At 40.2% G+C, this 14,298-nt stretch overlaps 2 protein-coding genes across 4 annotated transcripts in view; both read left to right on the top strand.

Annotated features, from left to right (window-relative positions):
* chrac1 (chromatin accessibility complex subunit 1) overlaps positions 1-14,298 on the top strand; it is a 443,634-nt gene that overhangs the window by 188,799 nt on the left and 240,537 nt on the right. The window lies entirely within an intron of this gene.
* Positions 1-14,298, top strand: part of LOC129454553 (electrogenic aspartate/glutamate antiporter SLC25A13, mitochondrial) — a 63,885-nt gene that overhangs the window by 16,405 nt on the left and 33,182 nt on the right. For 2 of the 3 annotated variants that reach the window (XR_012359727.1, XR_012359728.1), the window contains exons 4-5: positions 34-172; positions 2,898-2,991. Coding sequence is in view for 1 of the 3 variants with exons in the window: in XM_073858284.1 (XP_073714385.1) it covers positions 34-172; positions 2,898-2,968 (210 nt within the window). In the remaining 2 variants the exon portion in view is untranslated. Of the gene's footprint in view, positions 1-33; positions 173-2,897; positions 2,992-10,968; positions 11,316-14,298 lie in introns of those variants that run through there. The other variant, XM_073858284.1, reaches the window with a different exon arrangement.

Below are 14,298 nucleotides of genomic sequence, written 5' to 3'. Positions count from 1 at the left end.
AAATGTCTGTGTGTACGTCTGCCAATTTTCTAGGCAGCCGGTGGCAGAACGTCGCATCAGGTCAGCCTTTTCTACTTAAATGGCTTCAACTCTTCGCTAAACAACATGGAGCTCATTAGGCAGATCTGCACCACCCTGGCAGGCAACCGCAGAGATGTGGAAGTTACCAAAGGTTAGTCGTTGTTGTTTTTAATCCTGTTTTGTTTTGACTTTGACCTTCCTCTCTTGATTAGGCTGACTGGATAAAAATCTTACCCACAATGCTTTGCGGGCGATATCTGTGTTCTTCCAGGCCTGGTGTGTGATGCATGCACATGAGGCTTGTCAATATAATGGAAAAAGATTTGTTGACAGTACAGAGAATATAAAAATCAAAGGTACCACAGAATTAATCATTTGAAATGAAAGTTCATCAATTGAAATTGGTGGAAACAAATTAACCCATTACATTCTAATGGAGTTGGCTACCCAAAATCTTACCCTTTCATATTTCATACAACATTGGATTACATATGGCATTTCTAGGTCATTATAGAGCAATAAAGAATTTATAAAAGCTGTCAATTGCCCGCCAGGGAGAGTGCATTTCTGAAACAAGGCCCTCTTAAAACCGTTAAAAATCCTTTGGCTCCCCAACCTGTAAAAGTCTGGCTGCATTGGAGCTCTGCCTCACTTATGCTGTACACACCCGGCCTGTGATGCTATCAGCCATGTGGGGACCGGGGCCAGGGGTGGGAAGGCTACATTTACCCAGGCTGTTCCCACAGAGGCCGCTGGCCGCCATCAGGCTCCGCCGGGACCTGTGCGTGCGAATTTCCACGTCTACTCCTCTTGTTGACCCTCAGCTGATTGGTTCCGTATGTTTATTCCTAATGGTTTGCGCTGCGCTTTCGTCATTGCGACAGCCGTTGTTCACCACCTGGACGGCACGTCACCCTGCAAACATACTGCAGATATATAAAATATAAAAGGAAAGTTTAATGCAGGTCACAGTATTTGGACTAGCAATGTTGTATCAGTCAAATGATTTATAGCACGTCAGATGTGCTTTCGTGACATGTTCCTCAGACTTATCAGTAGCCGGTGTTTGTTTTTGGAGAGAAGAAAAGACAGATGCCCTGTGTGATCTTTGATTGGAGCGCTCTTCACACTTCACAGCGTGTTTAAGGACGGGGTAAGCTGAGCCGGTCTTGATTCAATAGGGCTCTGTGTAAGAACACTTGCTGCCTTTTTCAGGGGAGTCACTCTATACTAGTGCAACGGGAATCCCACTGTTAACCGGCCTGCGTTTATCCTGTTCATTACCACTCCGCACTTAACCTACATAACAGACTGATGTTCTGTACATGACCTGACTCAGTGATTCACTCAGTATTTTACAAAATTATTTACCACATAATTGAATGGATAGAGACGGAAAGATGATTTTAGTTGCAGGAAAGTAAAAAAGCATGGTATTCTTTACAATATTAGATGGTTAGATATTTTAATATTTAATTTAGGGGATTTTATTAACTTTATCACTTCAGGACCCATCTGGACAGGTGCAATCATTTCAAGACTCACCAAAATATTTAAAATGTAAATAAAGAGGGAAAATGCACAATTGTTCTCTTTTACTGGCAATGCCAACCTTATACCTTATTAATTGTGAGCCAGTCTGTGAAACCCTAGTTAGTCATTGTTTGTGATTTACTGTTTCTACATAAAATCATCATATTTAATGGTGTTCTGTTAAAATATAACCTTTATATTTTTAATGTTGACTGAGATATTGAAAAGTTTTAAATTAAACTTTGCTCCTAATAGATTATGACATTTTAGCCTGGATTTCACAAACAGGTTCACAATTGGACTTAACTGTTTTTGTGTGTAATTCATCACAACAGCCAAGTGACTTTACATGCCAAGTGACAAGTGAGTCGTTAACCACAGTTTGAAACCCCCTGATGCAACCCCCCTTTTGTAATGCATGTGGGTGATTCTCGCGAAATTAGACTTATGAGGTGTCATGAAACATTTTGATAAAAAAAGTAAATGCTATCAAAATAAGAAGCATACAGTTACAAACATCTCTTCATGTACTATTTTGAACAAGATTTCAAATGACATCATACAAACCAATTAATTATTTACACATTTAAGGGTAAAATTTTCATTACCGCACCGTTTCAATGACAGGATTTTGGTTCTTTGACATGGGAATACTTATAATTAAAAAAATCTAAAAAATAAAAAGCTTCAGTGCATGTTATACTATAAACATTTAGAGTAAAGAAACATGTGGTATTTGGTAATCATTGGTAAATAAAGAATATAAATGTGTCCAAGACCAATTTTCTCATCCTCCGCAACAATTTTCAGTCATTGTTTAAGCCCTCAAGGAACTAACATTTTTAAAAAATAGTTGGAGGGGACATAATTGACTGTGACACTCAAGATGGCTACCAGGAAAGCAGTTCTTATTTTTTCTCTCCAGATAAAAGTTAAAATTTTGTTTGTCATAGTATCTAGACAACTTTTTAGTTCTCATTACCGAAACATGAGTTTGTAAATGCATATATTTAATGTAATATCATGTTGCGGTAATGATCATTTTTGATAATGATAATCTAAATAATTTAAAAAATTCTATAGGAAATATGTATTAAATCCTCTAAAAATAATGGTTATAGTAAGTTCAGACCTTAATCTTATATGTGCAAAAAATATCGGCTTCAAGGGCTTTTTAAAAAATCTGATGCTGGACACCTTCTAAGTCTGGATTTCATGAGAATCACCCATGTATCCAGATACGTTTGAGGCCAATGTATAGCATATCTTTTAGGAAAAAAACAGTAATAAGACTTGGTATCATCCAAATTGCAAAATACATTCTTTCTCTTTATTTCTGCCAGGGAAGTTCATCATTGTTGCTCAGAGGTTTGGCCAGGTGACCCCTATAAACGTGGACATCCAGTTCCAGTAGGCTGCCCTGTCTAAGCCAAAAGGGTGAGTCTCCATAGTAACCGCTCGGTCACTGCTGAATCAGCATCTGAGATCCTCTCCCCATCAGATGAAGGGTTCGAGGCTCAGCCATAACATATTTCAGCACAGCCTCTCTGTTACAGAGCCCTCTAACCACTCTTGCCTTCTGAAAACTACATCGTCTGACTTCTTTAATTATATGTGAAAAGTTTTCTGTTCTGAATCTTGTTCTGGCAATTGCAGAGTTGATGATACATGACTCTTCCTATTATTGTACAGCGGGAGGTTTGAACACTGTCCAGCCCGTTTCGACTTTTTCGCTTGTGTTTCCACACACTCGCAACTGTTGCATTGGTCCTACCCAAACGGTAATGAGCATTGAAGTATATTTACAAAATATCTGAGCCATAAAGCAGCGTACTGTAATCGTATCCCGGTGTCTCAAACCCTGCCTAACAAAACCAGGGACATCACATCAGCTTTTCTGAAAAGTCAGATACCATGACCTATGAACTGACTCATAACTGTACAGGGTGGGGTCTCAAGTATCTCTGTAGCAATGCTTGATCGGTAATTGCGTCTTGGGCATTATTATTTCTTTGCCATGCGATACTGTAATTACCCAACTCGCTTCGAGTCAAGTCGTTAAAGCTTATTCGTTTTGAGGCCACACTACACCGCTCTTCCTCCAACATCTTGTAGATGTTACGCTTTGCAAAAGTAGACTTCAGGCACAGAATCTGTTTAACTGATTCATATAACTACGTTCGTCTGTGTTTTTTTGTTGCGTTGGTTGTCATTGTGATTGCACCTTAAGAGGATGGAGCTCTTCTGTACATTCTTGCTGATATCCAAAGACAGGTAAACTTCAGAATAGCCAAGTATAATCTCAGATTTAATGAATACATTTAGTAGTCATTTTTATATGTACAAAGATCTGAATAAAATCTACAGTGTAGCATTGCCTAACATCTCCCTGTAGTCAAACATTTTAAAAGCATATGTCACATTAATTCTTCATGTGCCTCATACATCTTGAAAAGTGAAGCCGCTAGCTCTTTGATCGCCCCCTGGTGGCTGGCTGCTGTACAAGTTATAAAGCTCGCCCTCTCCATGCAAACAAACGGGAATCGGCTCTAAATAAAAAAATTCCAATTACATTTTTTCGAAAGATGGTTTTGGTCCTTTAAGGTAATTGTTATTACTCTGATATATGTTCAACTGTTAATTTTTGTGATAAGTTTCATTTTAGCAAGTAATTTGATGCTATAGAAACGGGGCGTTTGAGCGGAAAGTTTGATACTGCGGCTCCGTCTCTGGTTCCATGGACGATTTCTTAAGTGCATGCCCTGTCTCCAAACCGACATTTTTACGTAACATGTCAGCGCCCAAATTTTGGCTTCAATTCATTACAATGGAAGGAAGCGACATCGCATCGTCCATCTTTTTTTACAGTCTATGCTCTAAACCCTTGCCTCATTAAGTATACACAGGTCTATGAATATGCAAATTAGTCCCCGCCTCTACTCAATAGCACAGCTCAGACCATAGATATGAATATGCAAACTAGTCTTGCCTCCTCTCTTTCACACCTCATCGGACCATAGATATATACGTAAATAGATGCTACATTCTGCAGTTTCAGGCTCATAACTGCTAAAATTGGTTTTACACAATGTGTACGTGAATTAGGCATTTGCAGCACTAATAGGCATTAAACAGCCCTGATGTCAACAGGGTACAGTACTGACCCTGCATGTGTGAACATCACAAAACCAGAGCTGAAGCAACTGTGCTGCAATCGTTTCAGCACCGAGTCTATGCAGCATCCATCCATAATATCTATGACTCGAACTACTGATCCACGCATTCAACTGTTTTTATGTGATTGGTTACATGTCTGTGACGTAGGAAACCAATGCGATTTTTAACCGCGGGAATGAGACCGTCTCCAATTTTATGGAGAAAATACTCAGCAATGGTGTTGAATGATGAATTTGCACACGGCTTGTCATAAAAACACCACATAGACATATAAACAACACTTAAAAACTGATTTTCTGCACAATGAAAAATGCTATCATCATTTACTTCAACCTGTATGCATTTCTTTGTTTTGATATACACAAAAGAAAATATTTTAAATATATTATATATTTTGAACTTGGAGTTGAGAGAAAGTATATGATGAAAGAATTACAATTTTTGGGTGAGTGCCCCTTTAAATGTCCTTTACTATTACTATAACTATTACTATACTACGTTTTATCATTGTCAAACCTTGACAGCCCCCGGTCACAATTCACTTTAATTGCTAAATTTCCTTTATAGACCAAGGAAGAAAAAGAAATCCTACTGGTTTGGTTTGATAAAAATGAGTAAACAATTACAACATTGTATTTTATACATGAAATGTTCCTTGAAATATATCTTGAGGATTTATTTATGTAGGAAAGTGCTTCTGATCAACATTTCCAACCCCTCTGGATTTTTCCATCAGCTACCGCTGAGCTCTCGCCTTCTCTTCAACCAGAGCGGCGAAAGAAGAGAATATCTGAATCTGTCATCGGCGCTAAGATCACACGTATAAAAACGCAAACCCAGCGGTCGAGGAAAGTTATCACCCTCTGATGGCGCGATGAGGGGAAATGAAAACAGAAGCTTTTCACACACTTTACGGGGTAAACCAAAGTACGTCTGCGCCAAAATATTTTCGCTTTATTTTATACGAAGTTCTGCCTCCAAACACATTGAGGGCTCAGTCATTCCTTCGTGCCGAGCTGCACAAAAGCGGGGGCCCGGGACGGAGACGCCAGTCCCACCACAATGAGCTGCTTTGGGCTGTGGTCTGGCCTTATGGGCTGCTGGCCAGCTCTCTCTCGCAGCCTCCCCCTCCCCCCTGTACAGTTCATCACACACCCTTAACCCCACTGTCAGCCTGTGGGGGGGCACACGGTGGGGTTTCGGGCGGCTCCTGACAGGTGGTCTCGCTCCAGATCTCAGGGTATGGAGGGCGACTGTATCTCTGCATGGCGGGGAATGCAGCATGGAACGCTTGGATGGTTCTGGCTCTCTTTAACTGTGGGCTATGGCCGTGGCTGGAGCGCTGATTGGACTCGCTTGATTGTGGTTTCTGCTTGTATCGACTGACACTACACTGAAAGTTCTTTTTATTTAGGGATGAAACTAAATGGAGCTGTTCTCATGATTCTTTCTTTTTCTCAGTAATGAAACTAACAGGGATCAGAAGTCACAACCTTTATTATTTCTGTTTTATGCATTTAAAAAAACCTATCAAACTAAAACACAAATGGAAGTATGGAAAATAGTCAGGATATTTGGGAATATAATTATAAACTACATACATCAATATAATACTCAGCCCACACAGCTAAAAATAAAGAGCTTCCTTAAGAACATCCAAATTACCTTTTTTATTTCAAAGAGGTTATTTGTAGTAAAAAGTTTTGTTTTTTTAAGAACCATTGACTGCATGTTTCTTTGGGGAACCAAAAATAGTTCTTGCATGGCATCTCTGTGAAGAACCATTATTTTTAGGTGTGTATGTAGTGTGTGTATTTTTTAGAAAGGGCTTGACACTGCTATTGATATTGGTAATGAGGGGGCAAAAGGTTGGCTTTGATGATTAAAGAGCTCAGATGCAAAATCCTCTAAGTGTGTCTGACATGTCTTCTTGTAAATGAGCAATTTTGATCAAACTCATTATGGATTGTGCCATCAAACCTGTATTTCTGAATGGCCTGAGGTTGGGATTTAGTGGATTTGGAGCAAAAGTATTTGATGAACGTGTAATGCGTGGCAAGGGCATTCAGCTAATATCATTATGCTTATTAGGCTCTAAGCTCCTCAATTATTTTGGTTGTCTAAAAAATGCAAGAAATGTACGCTTATAGTGCTCATTTGGTAGAGCACTGTGTCCCGGGTAAATTATTTTGTACCTGCGAGTGATCAGAGGTGTGTGTGTAAGGAGGTGGTGCTTGGCCCCGTGTTTGGCTCCAGACTGGCTCTATGAAGGAGACAGGGTAATAAGGAGGTAGAGCAAGGCGACTCACTCTTTAATTAAGCCTGTCGGTGCTGTATCCCTTTTGTGTCCACCTCAAAGTTTTCACATACGAATTGACTGATGTGTCCTTCGGAAGCATCTTGACGTTTCCCTTTACTCTTTTTTTTATTCTGGTTGCCGTTTGATGTGTCCTTCATGTCAGCCCCTTCCTGGTATACTTCTTATTTAACATCCTCACATTGTTTTCTTAAAACAATTCCAAAGCGACACCTTTCTGTCTCTGAACACCCGCCGGCGCCTCGCCATGTACCTGTCGACCTGCTGAATACCCACATGCGGAACCAGTGCCGCTTTGGTGGATGAGCTTCAAGAATGTTGTGTGCTACAATGGCTTCTTCTGCCTCCGCAGAGGTCAGCGCCTACGCTCCGACAAAAGTGTTTTCATAAGAGCCAGGGGCAGGTCATCTTGCTTCTGACCTTACCTGCTTTGAAGAGATTAAGGGTACCTTTGCTGCTTCAGGGGACAATGTGCAAAGCATGAAAGGCCGCATACCTGCACAGGAACTTAACAATGAAGTGCATGAATGCTCTACACAGTCAATGTCGCTCCGATAATGAGTATCTGCTCTGCTTTTAGAGTTTTTTAAAGCATTCTGTGAGGTCACAGATTTAAATTGTGATTGCATGGTGCAATTGCCATGTGACCTCTATTGAGAACACTAACTACTGGTATTTGTCAATCACGGAGCCAACAAAAGAGAGGCTGAGATCTTCATCACCTGTGCGAGATTATAACCGGGGGATGGTACGAAATTCTGTGCTCGTTTTAGCGGGTCATATCAGTGCTTTGTGACATTTGCGGTAGGCCGGATAGTTTATTGATAAGCATGCTTATAGTTACGTTTTTAAGGGAGCGGGTGGGGCGGCACAGTGGGTTGCACTGCTTCCTCAAAGCAAGAAGGTCCCTGGTTTGAGCCCAGGCTAGGACAGGTGGCCTTTCTGCATGGAGTTTGCATCCCTGTGTCAGCATGGGTTTACATCGGATACTCTGATTTCCTCCCATAGGCCAAAAACATGAATTGGAGATACCAAATCCCCCCAACCTTACTTGTGTATGGATTTACCAGTTCTTGCCATGAATATAACCATATATGCTGGAATAGTGTGAGAAAGAAAGAAAGAAACAGAGCCTTATAGCAGATACAGTAGTGGCGATAGGCCTTGAGGACAAATTTGTACAATAAATTCATCTTCAGGTTAAATTTGGCACTCAACATATGGGGTGTATGGTACATAATGCACTCTCAGAAATAAAGGTACAAAAGCTGTCACTGGGACTGTACCCTTTCAAAAACTACAACTTTGTTCCTAAAAAAGTATATTAGTACCTCAAAGATGCATATTTGTATCAAATGTATACATAGCTGTACCTAAATGGTCCTTTTTAAAGGGTACCGTCCAAATGACAGCTTTTGTACCTTTATTTTTGAGAGTGTATTGTGTACCTTTAAAGGTACAGTTAACTGTTTTGTACCCCTAAAATTTAACTGTACAAGATTTTTCCTTAAGGTACACAGTAGGTCCTTTAAGGATTGGTCAATTTTCTTATAAAAAATCCAGATAATTTATTCACCACCATGTCATCCAAAATGTTGATGTCTTTCTTTGTTCAGTGGAGAAGAAATTGTGTTTTTTGAGGAATACATTCCAGGATTTTTCTCATTTTAATGGACTTTAATGGACCCCAACACGTAACAGTTTTAATGCAGTTTAAAATTGCAGTTTCAACTGAGTTTTCAAAGAACTAAAAACCATGAGGCATAAGGGTCTTATCTAGCGAAACGGTTGTCATTTTTGACAAGAAAAGTGGGAGATGTGCACTTTTGAACCGCAACTTCTCGTCTATCTCCGGTCCTGTGATGCGGCAGCGCGACTTCACGTAATACATCATCACGTCAAGAGGTCACAGATGACGTATGCGAAACTACACCCTAGTGTTTACAAGTGTGGAGAAAGAGGACCGTTTCGACATTGTTGTATGTCGGATGATACTAATTTATGTCTTTGTGTCAGTTTATTGTTTAAAATGATCCGCAAATGTGCATTTTATATATGTAACACGTGACCTTTCCACGGCATTACCCAATTACGTGAGGTCACGTTGGCGCGTCACAGGACCGGAGATAGACGAGAAGTTGTGGTTTAAAAGTGCATATTTTTATTGTCAAAAATGACAATCGTTTCGCTAGACAAGACCCTTATGCCTCGTTTCAGATCGTTCAGAGTCCTTCGAAACTCCGTTGAAACTGCAATTTTAAACTGTTAAGTGTTGGGGTCCACCGAAGTCCACCAAAATAAGAAAAATCCTGAAATGTTTTCCTCAAAAAACATAATATTTTCTCGACTGAACAAAGAAAGACATCAATATTTTGTATGACATGGTGGTGAATAAATTATCTGGATTTTTTTTTTAAAAATGGACTAATCCTTCAAGGTATAATATTTTCCTATTTTTAAGGTATACCATATATTTAAATGAACCTATGAGGGTACAGCCCCAGTGACAGAAAAGGTACAGTTTTGTATATTTTTTTCTAACAGTGTGGAAAAAATGTAAAGGTATTTATTAGACAAAATAATTTGGCAAAAACGCACAACAGCGTATTAAGGAATCAAGTTTTACTCGAATGTACAAAAAATGCATGGAAAATCAAAAAGCTTACAAAGTAATAAACCAAACCTTAACTACATACAATCTTATCTGTTATTAATATTTGTTGATCCTCTTTTGTGGTCTTTATAAGCTGAGCATCAGTTCATACTCCAAACACAGCAATGCAACATGCATACTACATTTTTTTATTAATCTTTGATCAAATATTTGAATAAAGAGCAAAGATTTAAAATTTGACATAACTTTTGGCCACTACTGTAAAAACATTTAAAGAGCAACAGAAAGTAGCAACAGTAAACAAATCTAGGATTATCTAAGTCAGACTGATTGTTTATTGACTTCCCGAAACACATAAAAGCACAGACACTGGTAAAGGCAACAGCCAATGAAGTCACCAGCCTGGCATCCACAAAGAAACGGGGAATGTGCGGGAACAATAACTGTTTACTGTTTAGTTGCGATAGATAATTAAATGAAGTGTTGTCTAAATCTTCATGTATATCTGCTCTGTAAACCATAGTATAGACAAAATAAACACACATCTTCTCCTCAGGCCACGTACGCAAGCTTGAAGTTTGTATTCATCTTGCTGTGTGGCCTATTTAGATCCCACATTACCATGTTTGTTACTCTTGGGGGAAGGGCCTTCACGCTTAAATCCGATTATTTCGTTTATTTTTATCTACGGCAGAAATCTGCGTAGTAATTGAGGGCTGCGTAAACTTTGGTTAAGCCTGTTTTTAAAAGGAAAAAGAGTTTGTAGCTCCGTTAAGTTTTCAATATTTAAACACTCCACATCAATAGCGTTCATAAGTGTGTGGATGATAGAGAACTGCAGGCAGTTCAGCAGCTTGTATATTGAGAGGAAGGTCGTGCTTCCATCGCCCCCCTGTCTTTTTTAATCAACTTGTATTCTAATTATAGGCCTCGTACCGCAGCTTCTGGGCGTGGCTCCCGAGAAAGCCATAAAGCTTACAGTAAGTGCTCTGCCTTCACCACATCAGCATGGCCTCTTTAAACCAAAGCCCTTAACTCCTCGCAAATACACCCCTGTTTCTAGGTCGCCTGACTTCTGTGGCTCTCCTCCTTACCCCCTTGAAAAAGAAATGAATCGCTTTTCTCTTTGATCTTCGGTGACATTTTTGCATTCTCGAGTTGACATCTGTAGGCCCACGTTTATTATGTGCACTTTTCACATTCTCCGTGCTCATTCTGGATAATTAAAATACTGGTAATTGCATATAATCATTTGGCATGCAAATCTTTTCCAGTGACTTCCAGTGATGTTTTGTTTTCCTCACAGGTAAGACTATGCCAAAAGATGGTACAGATCCTCTCTCTAGTGAAATACTGGCTGGCAAATGCGTGAGTAATTCTATTTATACCTGAACGTATAATCCATACATCACTATAACAGTGCCCTGAGAAAACCCAACAAAGGAGTTTAGTTTTGGATGTCAGTTCGCTTTGAGGTTTAAGTTTGGCCCTTAGGGAACACTTCTCTTCTTTTGTTGGGTGATTGAAGAGTCACTTCAGCCCCACGAGTGTTTAAAAACACGGATAACAAACTTCCCTCTGTCATCCTGTCTCTAAATCACAGTTTACAGCCCCACGGCTGCCATTTTTAACCTGCTTTTTACAAACACGTCATCGACTACCTGTTTCATTAGAAATATAATTGAGAGACTGATGTCATTGCTACACCATTTTCTTCACTATTTTGTGTGTGAATTGAAGTGTGTGTATGTAAGTGTGTGAATTGAAGGTCTTTGTAGTGGAACTAGCGATAGACTCCAGGGCGGATCCAAACTGGATCCATTCTAAAGTTGGCAACTCCGGTGCGGATCTGGTGCGAATCCGCCTCGGAGTCTATTGCTATATGGGTAGGTTCTACAGCCGCCTGTAGAAAAGTTAAGAAAGTAATGAACCTAAAGAACCTTTAACTTAAAGGGACACTCCACTTTTTTTTGAAAATATGCTCATTTTCCAGCTCCCCAGAGTTAAACATTTGATTTTTGCTGTTTTGGAATCCATTCAACCCGATCTCCGGGTCTGGCTGTACCACTTTTAGCATAGCTTAGCATAATCCATTGAATCTGATTAGACCATTAGCATTGCGCTAAAAAATAACCAAAGAGTTTCAATACCCCTCCTATTCAAAACTTGACTCTTCCGTAGTCACATCGTGCACTTAGACCGACAAAAAATTAAAAGTTGCGATTTTCTAGGCCGATATGGCTAGGACTATACTCTCATTCTGGCGTAATAATCAAGGACTTTGCTGCTGTAACATGGCTGCAGGAGGCGCAATGATATTACACAGCGCCCGAAAGTAGTCCCCTTGGTAACTTTCAATAGCAGGGGACTATTTTCGGGCACTGCGTAATATCATTCCACCTTCTGCAGCCATGTTACTGCAGCAAAGTCCTTGATTATTGTGCGCAACTTGTAATTTTCCGTTGGTCTTATTACACAATGTAACTAAAGAGAGAAAAAGTTTTAAATAGGAAAAATATTGAAACTCTTTGGTTATTTTTAAACAAGCAATGCTAATGGTCTAGTCAGATTCAGTGGATTATGCTAAGCTTTGCTAAAAGTGCTAGCGCCAGACCTGGAGATCGGCTGAATGGATCCAAAGATCAAATGTTTAACTCTAGGGGAGCTGGAAGATGAGCAAGTGTCCATTTAAGAGTAAATATTATATTATAAAAAGTAACCCTTTACAAAACTATAAATTTGACGGCGATCACTAAAATGTTAGCACCTCCTTGTTTCCACGCATGTGGGTTTCCATTTAAGTGTCACAGACATTGAAATGATTGCACGTCTTGATTATAAAAACATAAAGGATATAACCCACAGGATCTTTTTGCTGATATTGGGCCCACTCATGAAAGGAGATGGCTGCGTGGAAACATCAGGTAGGTTGCCGATGAAGTCAGTTTGTGCCATAGAGATATGTTTTTCCTCTTCTGATTCCCTTGACAGCTCCTTTCATCCCGGCTGAATCCCCAGTGTTTGGCCTGGCAGGATTCGCTCTCTTTCTCGCGCCTGCACGCGCGTCGCTCACTCAAAGCGATGTTTATTGACACTGCAGTCGCTGTGAATCAAATCTATTTATTTGCTTTGAGAGGGAAAAAATCTAGAGTGCTGATTTGTGTTCCTGTCTGAGAGAAGGAGAGTAAAAATCACAGAAAACGAGAAGCTGAAACGGCGAGAAATGAAGCGTTTTTCGGCTCCTTTTCTTATATCGCAGCCTTTGCCAAGAGTTGGTCATTTGGTAGGAACAGCATGCTTCGCTGACTGAGGACTTGGCTGGATTCTTATCTGGTTGTTGCTGGCCTTCATTTAAGGGCTGGGTTACTCAAAATACTTGCTTAGCCAACGTAAAGTGCTGTGGAGAGCGGGAAAACCGTGGCACGCATACAGTGTTGCTTTGTTCATTTCGGTAGATGTTGTAATTTAGCCTGCACAAAGTCTCGGTCTTTGTCAAGGTTTGATACTTTATTACAAAAACTATCGCCCATTTCTCCATGAAAGCATGCACATGCAAGTGCGTGGAATGCACAAACGATTGTTAATGAAGGAATGATAATGTCTGTGCTTGGCGGCTAAGCTATTGTTTTAGGAAACCCGCAGTGCTTTGTGCATTCGTGCGGTGCTGGCGCTGATGATGTGCGAGAAGTATTTGTTTTCGGTTTAAGGCGGGGTGTGGTTGATCTCATCTCACTAGTAGGGTGTGTATTAAGTCTCACTACCAAACACGTATGCATGCATACACTACACCCGGCAGCGCTCGGAGCCTCTGGGGATTACCTTGCCTTGTAATTACCACCGAATTATCAAGCCTTGTCTGACTGTGCACACAAATCGCATTTCTCGCAGTCACGTTACATCGCATGCCATCCCACTCTTCAAACTGCTTCTCATTCAGAGGTGATTGATCTATTGTCTTCCTCCAAACCCATGATCTTGTTTGCTTCTTGTTTGTGAAACTTTTTTTAATATTCAATTAGTACCCAATTATTGCGTCTAAAAATCTGGGCCCTTGCCAAAAAATAAGTGCTTGTGGGCCTGATGCAATAAATAACCTAAAAATGACTTTCCACATAAATAACTATTACTCCATAGCGGCGAGCTTTGAAAGGTAAGCAGCTCTTTCTGCACGTCCACGCTGTAATTTTGTTCGAACGGGAAGCTTGAGTAATTTTTTGTGCTATTTAAAGCACAAACCTTCGATGAAATGATAATGATTTTTTGTGGTTTTCTTTTTTTTTAAATGTGCACACTTACAGTATTAGATTGAGAGAGCATTCCGGTAGGACACGAGCATGTATTAATATCTCTAAAAGAATGAGGGAATAAAAACAAACAAACAGTAAGGCCCTTATGTATTCAAAAGCAGGGCTGAGGGAGAAGAAGAAATCCATGGAAACTGATTTCCATCTAATTACACTCGTCTGTTTTTCTGCACGCAGCCTCAGTAACTAGGAGCAACAGGAAAGATAGGGCACGGAGGCGGCAAGCGGCCAACCTATTTGGCGAGACACGTTTAAATGCTTCTGCTACAGCCTCGGATGCCGTCACGTAAAAGCCGAACCGTTTCAAAGAGCTCGCAGGAACCTGTTTCAAC

Source organism: Misgurnus anguillicaudatus, chromosome 20, assembly GCF_027580225.2.
Source record: "Misgurnus anguillicaudatus chromosome 20, ASM2758022v2, whole genome shotgun sequence".
Taxonomy (NCBI): Eukaryota; Metazoa; Chordata; class Actinopteri; order Cypriniformes; family Cobitidae; genus Misgurnus; species Misgurnus anguillicaudatus.
The sequence above is the reverse complement of the archived record's forward strand: the minus strand, read 5'-3'. Positions and strand labels throughout refer to the sequence as shown.